The 14,562-nt window shown below is 36.5% G+C and overlaps 1 protein-coding gene across 1 annotated transcript in view; it reads left to right on the top strand.

Annotated features, from left to right (window-relative positions):
* Positions 1–14,562, top strand: part of UBTD2 (ubiquitin domain containing 2) — a 61,493-nt gene that overhangs the window by 29,631 nt on the left and 17,300 nt on the right. The window contains exon 2 of the mRNA XM_004679220.1: positions 12,547–12,783. Coding sequence (XP_004679277.1) covers positions 12,547–12,783 — 237 coding nt within the window. The remainder of the gene's footprint in view (positions 1–12,546; positions 12,784–14,562) is intronic.

The following is a 14,562-nucleotide window of genomic DNA, read 5'->3' as shown; positions in this document are numbered from 1 at the left end:
CTTTATCACTAGTTTTGTGTGAGAAAATTTTTTCCCAGTTAGTAGGCTGTTTTTTGTAATGTCTCTTTTGCTGTACAGAAGCTTTTTAATTTGATGTAGTCCCATCTATTTATCCTTGCCTTCACTGTTGTGGCATTGGTTGTTCTATCTTTAAAGATGTCGCTGAAGTGTATGTTGTGTAGTGTTTGGCCCAGGTATTTATAGTTTCCGTTCTATGTCTAGGTCTTTAATCCACTTCAAGTTGATTTTTGTGTCTTTTGTATATTTTAAATCTTACCTATTCTGTAGCCAGTTTAGCTAAAAACTTGTCAATATTGTTCTTTTTAAAGATCTAACATTGTATTTCATTGACTCTATTCTGATTCTGTTTTTGACAGCAGAGCAGGTGGTTTGACTGAAACACACTGCTGAAGGGAGCAGCGGTGGGTCAGGGGAGATCTGCCATGCCTTGTGGATCACTTCCCTGGCTGGGGATCGAATTCGTGCTACAGTGGCTATAGTGCCTTAACCCATTGCACCATTGGGCCTGGTGTTACCATTTTTCTTTGCAGTTTTTTATTTGGTCTATTGACTGTATAAAAGTATGTTGTTTAATACTTGTAAATTTTCTAATTTTCATTGTTATTAATTTCTCTCTTCATTCTTCTATATGAAGAGAAGATACATTATGAGAGTTCAGCCTTAAGTTTATTGAGATATGTCTTGTAGCCTAACTTAAATTAGTCTGTCCTGGAGAATTTCCATGCATACTTAAAAAGGGATAGTTTGCTCTTGTTAGGTGGGGTATTCTGTAAATGTCTGTTAAGGTTTATATGGCTTATATTGTTCAAATTCTGTTTCTTTATTGATATTCTGACTAGGTGTTTTGCCCATTATTTAAAGTGGAGTGTTAAAATTTTCAACTATTATCATAGAACTGTTTTTTTCCTTCAATTTTGTCAACATTCCCTCTATATATTCTTTGTTAGAAGAATATATTTTTATAATTGTTATGTGTTCCTCATGAATTGACCTATTACAGTATTCTTTGTCTCCAATAAAATTTATGTCAGATGAGGTCCCTTTTGTTTCCCTATTTCTTATGCTTATGCTTATACTTGTAGTCAGTCTCTGTTACTACTTGTGTTGGTGTGTATTTTTCCATCCTTTTTTGTTTTCAACTTGTATTTTTCAATTTAAAATGTGTCTGGGGGCCTCTTTCGTGGTGCAAGAGGTTAAAGCACAGCACTGTGAAGCTATCCTCAGCCACAGAAGCATGAGTTTGATCCCCGGCCAGGGAGATGACCCATATGGCACAGCAGACCTCTCCTCTTGCGCACTGTTCCCCTCAGCAGTGTATGTCAGTACATCTGCCTGTTCTGCTGCCCATCTCTGCCTCTGGTGAATCTTCTCACTCCTTGCACCTCTGGCCTGTGCCCCAGTTCTTGTATGCATAAATAAAAAAAATCTTAAAAAAATAAAATGTGTCTGTTGTGGAAAACATAGTTGTATTATGACTTTTTTGTCCATTCTGCATATTTCAACATTTCATTAGGATGCTTACTATTTATTTTTCATGTAGCTAGTGTTAGATTTTATGCCTATTAATCTGCCATTCCTATTTTACCACATAGCCCACCCTTTTATGTTAAATATTTTCTAGTGTACTTTGATTCTTTTGCTATCTATTTTTGAGTCATTTTCTTAGTGGTTGCTGTGGGGATCATAATCAACACCTTAATTTATAATAATGTAATTCTCATTGAAACAACCATGTTTTAATAGTATATAAAAACTTATATAATTCCTGCTCTGCTCCCTGCCCTTTTCTGGTTCTGTTATGGACATACAAATTATGTCTCTATATATTGTCTACCCACCAACACTGTTTTATAAATATTGCTCCAAATTATTGTCCTTTAATTAAAGCAAATATGAGGAAACAAGATTACATATAAAAAAATATATGCTGTCTTTTACATTGGACTGTATAAATTTACATATGCCAATGTGTACGTGTAAATTTACCTTTATTGATGTTCTTTATTTCCTTGTGTACATTTAAGTTACTGTCCATTTCCTTTTTATTTCATCCTGAAGGACTCTACTGTTGAGTTGGTCTATTAGCAACAAATCTCTTTTTCAAATCTGAACTGATTTATTTTCTCATTAATTTTCAAAATACACAGATTTTTATTGGATATAGAATTTTTGTTTGATGTTGTTCATTATGTTCACTATGAGTTGGCCTGCATGGTTTCTAATGAGAGAATTGGCTGTTAATGCTTTTGAGGCTTACTTGTATGTGATGAGTTGCTGCTTTTTCTTTCACTATTTCTCTAGTTTTTGCTTTTGACATTTTAATTAAATGTGATTAGGTGGGGATATCCGAGTTTGTGGAGCTACTTGTATACCTAGATTGGCATTTTTCCATCAGATTTGAACCTTTTTTTTTTTTTTACCATTATTTCTTTCGGTAGTCTCTCCATCCTTCTCTCCCTTCTAAGATGCCCACACCCACTATGTGTATATTTGTATCAAGACCTGTGGAGAGTCTGTTCTTTTCCCTTTTTTCTTTAATGTACTGCAACTGGATCATCTTACTTGACCTGTCTTCAAGTTCACTTACTGTCTTTTTTTTTTTCCTGCCCACTCAAATCTGCATCTTTGCCTTTCTGGTGAATTTTTCACTTGCTACTGTAATTTTCAACTCCATAAATTTATTTTTAAAGAATTATTTTTATGCAGTATGGTGTAGGCCAGAGGTACAGGAGGTGTGAGGATTTACTGGAGATAGAGTGGGAAGCAGGACAGGCAGATTTACTGAAAACACACGGCTGATGGGGGCAATGGGTAAGACAGGAGAGTTCTACTGCACCATGTGGGTCAGCTCCCTGGCCAAGGGTCAGACTGATGCGGCAGTGGCTGCTGATAGCTTTTTAGAGCTGACTTTAACCCCTCCACAACCAGGAAGGCCCACAACTCCATAATTTAAAAAGTAATGTCTGCCTATTGAGGCTTAATTATCATTTTTTTAGTTCTTTGCAAATGATTTTCTTTAGATCTTTGAACATATTTAAAAGAGCTGATTTAAATTCCTTTGTCTAGTAAGTTCAGTGTCTAGACTTCAGTAATAGTATCTACTTTTTTCTGTGGGGTACACTTCTGGACATTTAAAGATAATATATGAAATACTGGAAAGCCATCTTCCCTCAGTGTTTGTTATTGTTGCTCTATGTTTGTTAGTGAATTTTCTGAATTAGTTTTTTTTTTTAAAGATTTATTTATTTATATATACAGAACTGGGGTATAGGCCAGAGGTACAGGGCGGTAAGAGGATTCACCAGACAGAGTGGGGAGCAGAACAGGCAGATTGACAAAGTACACTGCTGATGGGAGCAGCGGGTGGGCCAAGAGAGGTCTGCTGCGCCATGTGGTCACCTCTGGGGCAGGTGGGAATCGAACTCATGCTGCAGTGGCTTTAGCTTCTTAATGCTGTGCTTTAACCCGCTGCACCACCAGGGAGGGCCTGAATTAGTTTTTTAAACTGTACTCTTTATTGTCTATGACCCTGAAATCTCTACTTAGTTGTCAGCTATTATTGGACAGGTTTCCTCAAAAGCCCAGATGCAGTCAGTTTCCTGTGTGGAGTGGCTCTGTGTTCGTGTTGGGACACACCTTCGAAACTGAGGCAGTTTACTATATATAGCGATGCTCTGACATAGTCCTCACTTCCCACTTGCAGGTGACTTCATTATCAGTTGCAAGTAAGAGTTTAGGGCCTTTTATGGTCTTTTCTGAACCTGTACACAGCCCTGGTTGTGTAGTCTTATGCATGTATATAGTCTTTTAGATTTCCAGAAATGGCAGTTTTTCTGGACATCTCATTCCCCAGCTTTGATGAGCTGCTTTTTTGCCCCAATGTTTCAGTACCTTTTACAGGTAGTATTAAACAATTGCTGCTAATTGTGCTGGATAACTTTTATAATTATGATTTTCCAGAGAACTTCTATATAGATTAAATAATATAAATCTCTGAAAGTAAAGGTTTTTTTAAAAAAGATTTACTTTATATATTTTTGCACAGAGGTGCTAGGCGGTGGGTGGGGTGAGAAGATTTACTAGGGACAAGAGAGAGAGGCAGAACAGGAGGATCTTGAGAGAGGCAGAACAGGAGGATCTACTGAAATACATTGCTGAGGGGAGCAACAGTGAGACAGGAGAAGTCTGCAGCATGTGGGTTAATTAGCTCCCTGGTCAGGGAACAAACTCACACAGTAGGTGCTGGTGGTAGCTTCATAAGCACTGAGATTTTAACCCCTGTGCCATAGGAAGGCCCCTGAAAATGATGTTTTTAAAGAGCTCCAATCCTGCTGACCCTGTCTAAAACTATTGGGCTTGATTGACTTTCATTGTGATTGCTGTTGGTTTTCAAGGCTACCTCGGTGCTAGGAGAGGAGGATGGATCTGGCATGTTAAAACACCACAGCACTGACAGTTTTACCTGAACACAGCTGTTTTCCTCAAATATGAAAGAATAGGTGCTCCCCAGATTGTTAAAAATTGTTTAAAATCTTGGGTTAATTTGCAGAGTACTAGAGAAATTTGACAGTTTTTGCTGCATTTTTAGAGATTTTTGAAAGTTCTTAACTCTAGTTTTTCTGATGCTATCCAAGTGATCTGATGATAACTAAGTGATGAATTATTTTTAAAAATAATATTTTTACATCATTTTGTGCCTTTTTCCATCTCAGTTGTGATCCCCATGGGCTTGCCATCACCATAGTCTAGCCCAGTGCACTTCCCTCCCTCCACCATTTTTTATCCCACTCCACCCCTGTAAAATAGCTCTGGTATATAGTTGGTCGTTATCATTATTTTCTCGCCTGGTCCTTTATACTCCTGCTATGAGTGAAAACCATCCAGTATTTTTCCTTTTCTTTCTGGCTTATTTCACTAAGCATGATCCCTTCCAGCTCCAGAGTGATGAATTATTGTTTAAGGAGGTTTGGATAATAAACATCTATTCTATTTTTCATGTAGTTAACAATTTCTGATGCTTTCCATTTCTTTGTGTAGATTCCTTTATGTAGATTTTCATCTGTTATCATTTTCTTTAAACCGAATGGATTTTTATATTTCCTTTGGTGCAAATACGTAATCCTTTTATTTGGCTGACAAGTTTTGTTTCAGCTTTGCAACTGCACTTATGAAGAATATTTTCCACAGTTTTAATATATTTGTCTTGTTTTATCAGTGCAGTTGTGGCCTCATAAATTGAATTGGGTCATTCCTGTCTCTGTTTTAAATGATTGTGAGTGATTATCATTTCTTTTTTATTTATTGATAGATCTCAATACTAATATCATCAGGGCCTGGGGTTTTCTTTGCTGAGAAGTTTTCTGAAATGAAATCAATATCTTTAGTATAGACAGAGCTAGTTATTCCTCTTCCTGAAGGAGTATCTCTTACTGTTTCTGGACCTATAGTGATATCACCTGTTTTAGTGCTGATACTGGTTATTTTTATTATTTTTTAATAGATTGCAAACAAAGTTCATAATTTGTCTTATTTGATGTAGGCCAAGTGGTTCTCAACTGGGAATGTTTTGCCCTCCAGGGAATATTTGGAAATGTCTGAGGATAATTTAAACTTTTTAAAAATCCTTTTTATTTCCTATGTAAGAATTTTGGTTTAGAAATTTATTTAGATTCAGGAGTGCAAAAATCTGGATAAGAGTACTTCATCTTTATTTAGTTAGTTTTATTTATTTATGCATACAAGACCTGTGGTATAGGCCAGAGATGGGGAAGTATGGGAGGGGCAGAGAGGATTCACCAGAGACAGAGTGGGGAACAAAATAGATTGACTGAAATGCACAGCTGAGGGGAGCAGGGGTCAATACAGATATTGTTCACCATATGGGTTAGCTCCCTGGCTGGAGATGACTGCTGATAGCTTTATAGTGTTGAGACTTGTTCTACCAGGGAGGCCCAAGGACACTTCATCTTTATTTTGTGTTCTTCATATTGTTGCATCCTACCAAGAGATTAAATTTAGTCATTTGGTTAAGGTAATAAATGTCAGATACCTAAATATTATTTGTCTTTGGCAGTTTGTATTTATGGGGTAATCCTCTCTTAACTTATGTATTTTATTACCCTCGAGGCTTTAGAATATCTATTAATGATTCTTACCTGAGTCAGTTACAGGCTTCTAAAAGAGGGATTCTTTCAGATATGTTGCTCTTCCCTTCCTTTATTACTAGTATTCTACAGTAAGGAAGACCTTTTCTTCTTTCACTCCCTCTTCTAGTCGTAGAGTTTCATGATTTTTTATTTATTCACTATATTAAAATAAATTCCATTTATTCGTGATGCTTTGAAATAGATGTCTCAGAGATTTTCCTTTGTGCCTTTGAGTCTTGCTAGTATTGAGCACTTTTTGTAGCTCTCTTAGTATAGTGAGATGTCACAGGCCTGCTTTTAATCTTCCAAATACTAGTCATAGAGCTCTTTCTCTAAGTAATCTTAGTGCTGTTTAGTAGGAATGGTATTTACAACTAAGATCTGGGAGCTAGATATGTTCTTTATTACTGGTTTGTCTTTGTCTTTTGATGTCCTTGAAGAGCAGTCACATTTGGGGGAGAGTCACTAGAGACAGAGAAGGGAGCAGAAGGGGCAGATTGATGAAATACACTGCTGAGGGAAGTACTGGGCAGGACAGGAGAGGTCTGTGGTGCCACATGTGTCACCTCCTTGGCCAGGGAGGTGGCCAGCACCTCCTGGTGCTGCAGTGGCTGCGATAGCGTCATAATGCTGCACTTTAACCTGTTGAACCACCAGGAAGGGCGCAGAACTATCACATTTCATTATTAAATGTTTCCTATTGATATTTCCAATTCAAAATTATATGCATTTGAAAAATTTTCCTTTCATTAAAAATCTTAATTCCTGTTATTGTAGTTCCTTACTTGCTTTATCCTGTAGTAAACATCAAATATTCTGAAGTTAAAGTTACTGGTATTCTACATGAATTCTTATTAGTGCTTTAACATGAGTGAAGTTTAAGCTGTCTTTATAGTTTTGTTTCTTAGAATTTACCCCACTAAAGATCAATACACTCAGAGAATCATGTTCGCAGTTAACTTGGAATAGTGATTTTCTTTGTACATATTAATATTTTATAAGCTGTTAATCTGTGTCCAGTATTCAGAATTGCTTTTTTGCTTTGACTTTGTTTTGAATATATAAAACATTCAGTTTTTCAAAAGTCAAATTGATAATAAAAGCTTAAATAAAAAAATCTTGCTCCTACTTCTGTCCTACTCCAAAACCATTTCTTTTACTTTTGGTTCATTTTTTTCAGTGTTGTGTTTTGGCTTTTTAGTAACCATATAGAGATTCTTATTTCTTATGTATGTATAGTTCTGTATATTGCTTTCATTTTACTTATATATTTTGGAAATCACTCTACTTGTCCAAGTTTTTCCTTTGTTGGATCAGACTTATTATTTATTCGTAACAAAACATGGTTTTGAGTGAATTTCATTAATTGATTTGGTTTGTAAAAGATACCACATATCTAGGTGCCAGTAAGACATGGAGTTGGTATAATAGAAAGAGTTCTGAACTTTGAAACTGATCTTCATTGGTTCTTAATTTCTTTGTGTCAAATAATTAGGTTCATTCATATAAACTAAGGTCTTTTCTCTTCTCAAGAAATTAGAGAAGGAATGGGTGTGATACATACAGACTGTTGGCAGCCCGATGCTCTTATTTCAGGCTAAATTTTAATACTCGTATCCCTATTTTTATTGAAAGTGATAGTCACTTTTGGTAAAAGGAATATGTATATATGTGTATTTACATGAGAATAAAATATTTCATGAGTATCCTTTTAGCATAATCTGTCATCAAAGGCTTTTGTAGGATCTGTTCTTAACTCTGGAATATAGAAAATTTTTCCTTTATTTTTCATGATTTTAAAATACTAATCAATTGAATATTACAGCATTATCCTGTTTCTTGCTGCCTTAAAATCTCCAGAATTCTTTGCAACACTTTGTCTTTTGATGGTGATCTCCTTATGCACTGTTTGCCTCTGTTGTGGTGGAAATGATGTTTCCAGTTTCCAATCTATTCAAGCTATTATTACTTGAGTCATTTCTTAATATTTACCTTTGCATTGTGGCCTTCCTTTTCATCATTTGAAGAGTTCCAAATAATCAGTTTTCAGAGAGGAACTCAAAGCAGGAAAACAGCTATAAACAAGCATTCAGTTTTAAAAGTCTTTTTTTTTTAATCAAATGTCAACATGACTTTTCTGCAAAATGCATTCAGTTGTGAAGTAAAAATATTTAAGATGATGATGATGTTTAGCTCTGAGAACAATCGTTCTTGGTTTTTCTGCATGTCTGATCTTTTCCACAGAGTGGGAAGAAGTGTTGAAAGTTTATAGAGAAAGATATAGTAGATGAATTAATTAAGAGGCTTCTGAGAAGAAGGTGTTTGCAAAGTTTTGAAAATGGTAAATGTAATGGTAAAGGTGTGTTTTCTGAAATATTTTTAAATTTAGACTTCTTTATTAATCTTTTCTTACATGTGTAAGAAAATCTTTTCTTACATGTGTAAACTATAGGATAAAGCTAATTATGGTTGAATGCCTGCAATTTAAAGAGTTAGAGACAGAAATTTGGAAAACAGGAGATGTTTGCTGTCTTTGAATTCATTGCTGGAGCGCCACTTAGATCCAGGTAACATGAATGCTAGTAAGCATTTTTCTTGTGGTATTATGCATCAGTAAGTATCTGAAACAGATAAATCTGAAAGTTTCAGAGCATAAAATGTAATCAAATTGGTAATTTCTTCATAATTGGTGCAAATGTAACTAAATTAACTACCAGATTGGTTTTTGTATTCAGGTATTTTCAGAAATACAGGTTTGTGAAGTAACCTAAAATCAAAGTACAAGAATTGGTGGACAGATTTTTAGCACATGTACTCTGTTAAATCCATATATAGTGCATGAATCCATGGTGACCTGGGGATTGAGGGCTCTCCCCTCCATTAGAGTTCCATCCCCAACTGGGGAGGGGACCCACATGGTACAGCACACCTCTCCTGTCTCTCCTGCTGCTCCCCTCATTAAATCCACCTTTTCTGCTCCTCACCACTCACTCTCTGGTATATCTTGTCACCCCCCACACCTTCTGTCCTGTAACCCAGTTTCTCTGTGAAAAAATAAAGTGCCTGACCTTCATAAAAATTTTCTTTTACAAATTAAGGAAGGTACTTTGTGCTAAGTTCTCACAGTGTCAGGTTCTATTGAAAAATTATGAAAAGATAAAAAGACAACTAGTGTTGATAAATTTTTGTAAAATTTTTACTTAACACTTATTTGTAGTTTAATTACATACCAGTCATTGTGTTTTTAGACAGTTCTACATATTTTCATGTTTTTTGAGAGTATACTTTTGCTAATGATAATTTTCCCCAAGTTGTTTACCAGTAAGCCACATTTAACTTAATATAAAGCTTTTAATCTCATATTTTTTAGTGGAAGTTTGACACTGCTCAGTAATTTCAGTAAAAGGGTATTTTATGTTGCAGTGTTTTTTAAAATTATGATTATTTATCGGGATCTTCCCTGGGTTAAAGCACAGCACTATGAAGCGATTTGCAGCTACTGCAGCATGAGTTTTGATCCCTGGTCAGGGCAGTGACCCACATTGCATGGCAGACCTCTCCTGACTGGTCTTCTCAGCAGTGTACTTTGTCAGTCTGCCTATTCTGCTCCCTGCTGTGTCTGGTGAATTCTCTTACCCCTCGCACCTCTGGCCAGTTCTTGTATGTATAAATAAATAAATAAATCTTCTAAAAATGATTATTATAGCAGACATTTTATATTATACATGTTAATGATACAAGAAAAAATAGTGATCTAAGTGGAAACAGAAGTAAACTTACTTCATGTCAAAAGCGTTTTGCCTTGCTTGCTTTTCACAAAGTCATTACTTTGGAACCCCTGACAACAGCGTATACGTTTGAAATGTTTTTGGATTATCTGTAAGCAGCATTATGTATCTTATCTTTTCATGGAGCTTTATTCTTACACTTTCTACGGGTTGGGGGAGGCAAAAGAGGACTTCCAGACATTTTTAAGGAAGGTATTTTTTCTTTATACAACATATTTTCTATTTTTATTATACTGTTTTCCTATTAGGCTCCTTTGTTGGAGGACGACTTTCAATTGCCTAGCTTTAAATACTTAGATTGTGAAGGTTTGTTGCTTTTGCCTTTGATTTGCAAAATTACACCTACTTACTTCCCTGGTACATTTAATATATAGGGGTCTAGATAATACTCTGGAAACAGACCAGAATTAAATAGGTTTCTTATTTGAATATGAATCCATGACTATTCAAATAATTATATTCCTGCCTTCTACTCTGTGTCTTCTACTCCCTGCTCAGTAAACTATACTGTGTGGACCCAAACTTATTTCTGACTCATTTAAAGGTTAATGTAGCAGAAAATAAAACTCACCTTTCTTTTAACCTTGTTGGTGGAGTTGGTAGGGGGTGGATTGTGTGTATCTGACATATTCTGCTACTCTCTAGAGAAATGTTCTATCTGCATTTATCGGTATCATTTGGAAGATTCAGGGAAAGTCACTAGTGTAGATTGTTTCTCATATTAGGTTTAAACTTGATAAGCACATCTGTAGTGTTAGCTTTAGTTGGCACTCAGAATATACTTGTTGATTAAATGAGGAAATTTGGATTCTAGTTCCAGCTCTTCTGCGAAGTTGACAGTTTTCTGCTCTGCTGTGCATACTCTATTAGAATCCAACTGGTTTGAATTTCCAAGGACTGAGTGCCAGAAAGTACCATGAGTCAAGATAATCAGTGTTTTGAGAAACAAGCAACTAGTGTGCTATGCTACTCTAATGAAGAGAGGAAGACCTGCTGTGTGCTGCTTTAAGATGGAGTGGCCAGAATGAGTGAAGACTTGGTTTAATCCACTCTTGAACCAGATATACTTTGTGGCATTAGTTGTTCTTACATAAGAATATAGTTCTGGTTATGTAGAGATTGCCCACGGGCTGGGCCATTTTATTTCTGTTATGAATAGTCCAAATTTCATTTGGCCTTGGGCCAGTAAAGTAGTGGTTAATTTTATGGATTCTTTAGAACCACTTTGAGAATAATTTCTTTTAAATTATTATTCTTTGTGCAATTAAATATAGAACATTAAATTTTGACGTACACCCTCTCCTTCCCACTTGCACTGTCATTTATTTCCCACCCACTTTTAGCCAACATTACATCGAGCTTCAGTTTTCTTTTTATCTCTTCTTCCATCTATCAAACTCTTTCTTCTCTATGACACTGTATATGGCGGATGTGCTCTGTGTATGAATATTTGATCAAGGCCAGCTAAGTATCTGGGTGCAAAGAAACTGTATCACACTTGTTCTGGCTCTGCTACTTTGTAGCATTCTCTGAACAGTGAGGCAGCTACTAGGGGCAAAAAAGGAGTGGTTCTCTAACCTTTCCTTCTTTCAGATTGAATTTAAAAGTGTGGCATTCTAGTTCTCCTTGTTGGAGCATCTTGCTTGATCCAGAGTCAAGAATCACCTCTTTGAATCCTACTGAATAGTTCTTCCGGAGAGAGATGACTGATTCTTCCCTTTCCCTCCCCTATTTCTATATTAGCTGCTGCATGAGTTTCAGAAAGGTATTCACATTTCCTTGACTGCAGGCCTTTCTAAATTAGAGTTATGAGTTTCAGAAAGATATTTATGATTCCTTGACTACAGGCCTAGGGAACGTGCTAGAGGAGGCGAGCAGGTTTCCTTGTGGACCTGGTTGTCTTTGGGCACCACAGGGCCATCTTTTGCCTCTTTGGGATTTCGTAGTTCTTTCTGTCTTCATATTTCCAAAGGTCCTAAGATTCAAGCTACTGCTACTATTTGATATCTTTTGACTCTAACTATTACAGTTTGATGATATGCTTACATTTCTAGGTAATTTTTTAAATCATGCTTTAGTAATGGTGTACCCAGTAGGAAAAAGCTATTTATTTGCCATTGAGAGGCCATTTGCTCTTAAAGTTTTAAGAGGATAGGGGAATTTCAGAGTGTAAGAATTAGCTAATAGGAACATCTTGCTATATGCTTTTTATTTATTTATTTATTTTTAAAGATTTATTTATGCATACAGAACTGGGGTATAGGCCAGAGGTGCAGGGGCTATGAGAAGACTCACCAGAGACAGAGTGGGGAGCAGAACAGGCAGATCATCGAAGTACATTGCTGAGGGGAGCAGCGGGCGGGTCAGGAGAGGTCTGCCACGCCATGTGGTCACCTCCGGGGCAGGCAGGGATCGAATTAATGCAAAAGTGGCTTTAGCTTCTTAGTGCTGTGCTCTAAACCGCTGCACCGCCAGGGAGGGCCCTGCGTCTTGCTATGCTTTTAATGAAAGAATCAAAAAAGGAATGAACAGGTGCTTTTAATACATCTTTTATAAATATTGGTTTTGATACAACTTTTTCTTTCTCTCAGTTGCTTTAGGTCGTAACCAGCCTTTGAAAAAGGAGAAACCAAAATGGAAAAGCGATTATCCTATGACAGATGGACAGCTGCGCAGCAAGAGGGATGAGTTTTGGGATACTGCACCAGCATTTGAAGGCCGAAAAGAGATATGGGATGCATTAAAGGCTGCGGCACATGCTTTCGAGAACAATGATCACGAACTGGCACAAGCAATCATTGATGGTGCAAACATAACATTACCACATGGTAGGTCTAGCCCTGTAGGACATGGGGAACACCAATGACTCATTTTGTATAGTAGGAATCACAGTGGGAAGTTTTCTTTTTTTCTTAATGTACCAAGAAGTAGTGTTCTTCCTTGCTTCTTTGTGTATCTTTCAGCTGAAGAAAGGTTTTAGTTTGTTTTTAATTTTTTAATCTCAAGAAAGAGAACACTTGATAACCTCTGTTTTCTAGTTTCCATATAGTCTAGTTCTTCAGCTTCCTCCCTCCCCCGTATCTTTTAGAATCACTGTTTCACATACTCTTCAGCACTGCAGGGGCACTTTCAGTTTAGATCTCAGAGACTATAAGATGGGTGGTTGCTCTTTTAGTCATTACACTTTCTTATCAAACCTGTTTTTAGCATAATGAGCAAACCTAAACTTAGAATTGTTCTTAAGGGCAGTATTCAATGATTATGGCATTGAGTATTACTAGAAACCTCCCTCCTTTGCTTTAAAATGTGACCCCGAGGACAGTGTACATTTTGAATGTTTCCAGAGGCAAGCATGTTCTAGACCCATGGTCATCCTCTTATTTGGTCTCCTTTATTAGAAATACAAAAACTTGTACACTGAGAATTAACATGTTAGTTTTGTATTTAGTCTTTGTTCTTTTGACTACTGTATCTGTAAGTTTTTGAAGTTAATATTTTTCTGCATTGTTTTTGTTCACACATATATATCCACCTATATTCTCTTGCATTGTTTTCAACTATTCATTATCAGCCATAAAGGGAAGGGCCTTTCTTACTATATTTTCAGTTTCTTTTTCATTATCTTTTTTTCTCTACATTTTTAGAGCAACTTTGCTTTTCACTGTTAATCATCTACTTTATGTCTTTCAAATAAAAGATATTTAAGGGATCCTCCTGGGTGGCACAGTGGATTAAAGCACAGCACTAAGAAGCTAAAGCCACTTCAGCATGAGTTCCATCCCCACCCTGGAGGTGACCCACATAGCACAGCAGACCTCTCCTGACCTGCCCGCTACTCCCCTCAGCAGTGTACTTCGTTGATCTGCCTGTTCTGTTCCCCATTCTGTCTCTGGTGAATCCTCTCACCACCCCTGCACCGCTGGCCTGTACCCCAGTTCTGTATGCATAAATAAATATTTTTTTAAAAGGTTATTTAATATGCTATCCATCATAATTTTCTAAATCTCTATTAATTTGTTGACATGGGTTTGTATTAATGACATTTATTGAGTACCCACTGTATGTAGATCATCTCTTTCTACACAGGTATAGAAACGATCCCTTCTGCATTTGAAAACTTATATTAGAATTTCACTTTGATATGACTTTTTAGTTTACTTGCATGACTAGTCTCAATTCTTTTTAAAAAGAGATTTATCTATGCATACAGAACTGGGGTGTAAGCCACAAGTCCAGGGACAGTGAGAGGATTTGCCAGAGACAGTGGGGAGCAGAACAGGCAGATTAAGTACACTGCTGAGGGGAGCAGCGGATGACACAGGAGAAGTCTGCTACACCATGTGGGTCACCTCCCTGGCTGAGATTGAACTCATGCAGTGGCTGCAGCTAACTCTTAGTCCTGTACTTTAACCCGTTCATCCTCCAGAGTGGGTCCCGTCTCTAAATTCTTTATTACATATGTGTTCGGGATAGATATCATTTCACTCCATTACTTTTTTCAGTTACAAAAATTGTCTTCAAATATTGCCTTTATTAATATAAAGGAAAGGCCTGTAAAGGATTTTGATTTCCTTTACAAATAGTTTTCATCATCTTTTTTTTTTTTT

Source organism: Condylura cristata, unplaced genomic scaffold (assembly GCF_000260355.1).
Source record: "Condylura cristata isolate star-nosed mole 26May11 unplaced genomic scaffold, ConCri1.0 scaffold00008, whole genome shotgun sequence".
NCBI classification, from domain to species: Eukaryota; Metazoa; Chordata; class Mammalia; order Eulipotyphla; family Talpidae; genus Condylura; species Condylura cristata.
This window is presented reverse-complemented; position numbering and strand designations above follow the sequence as displayed.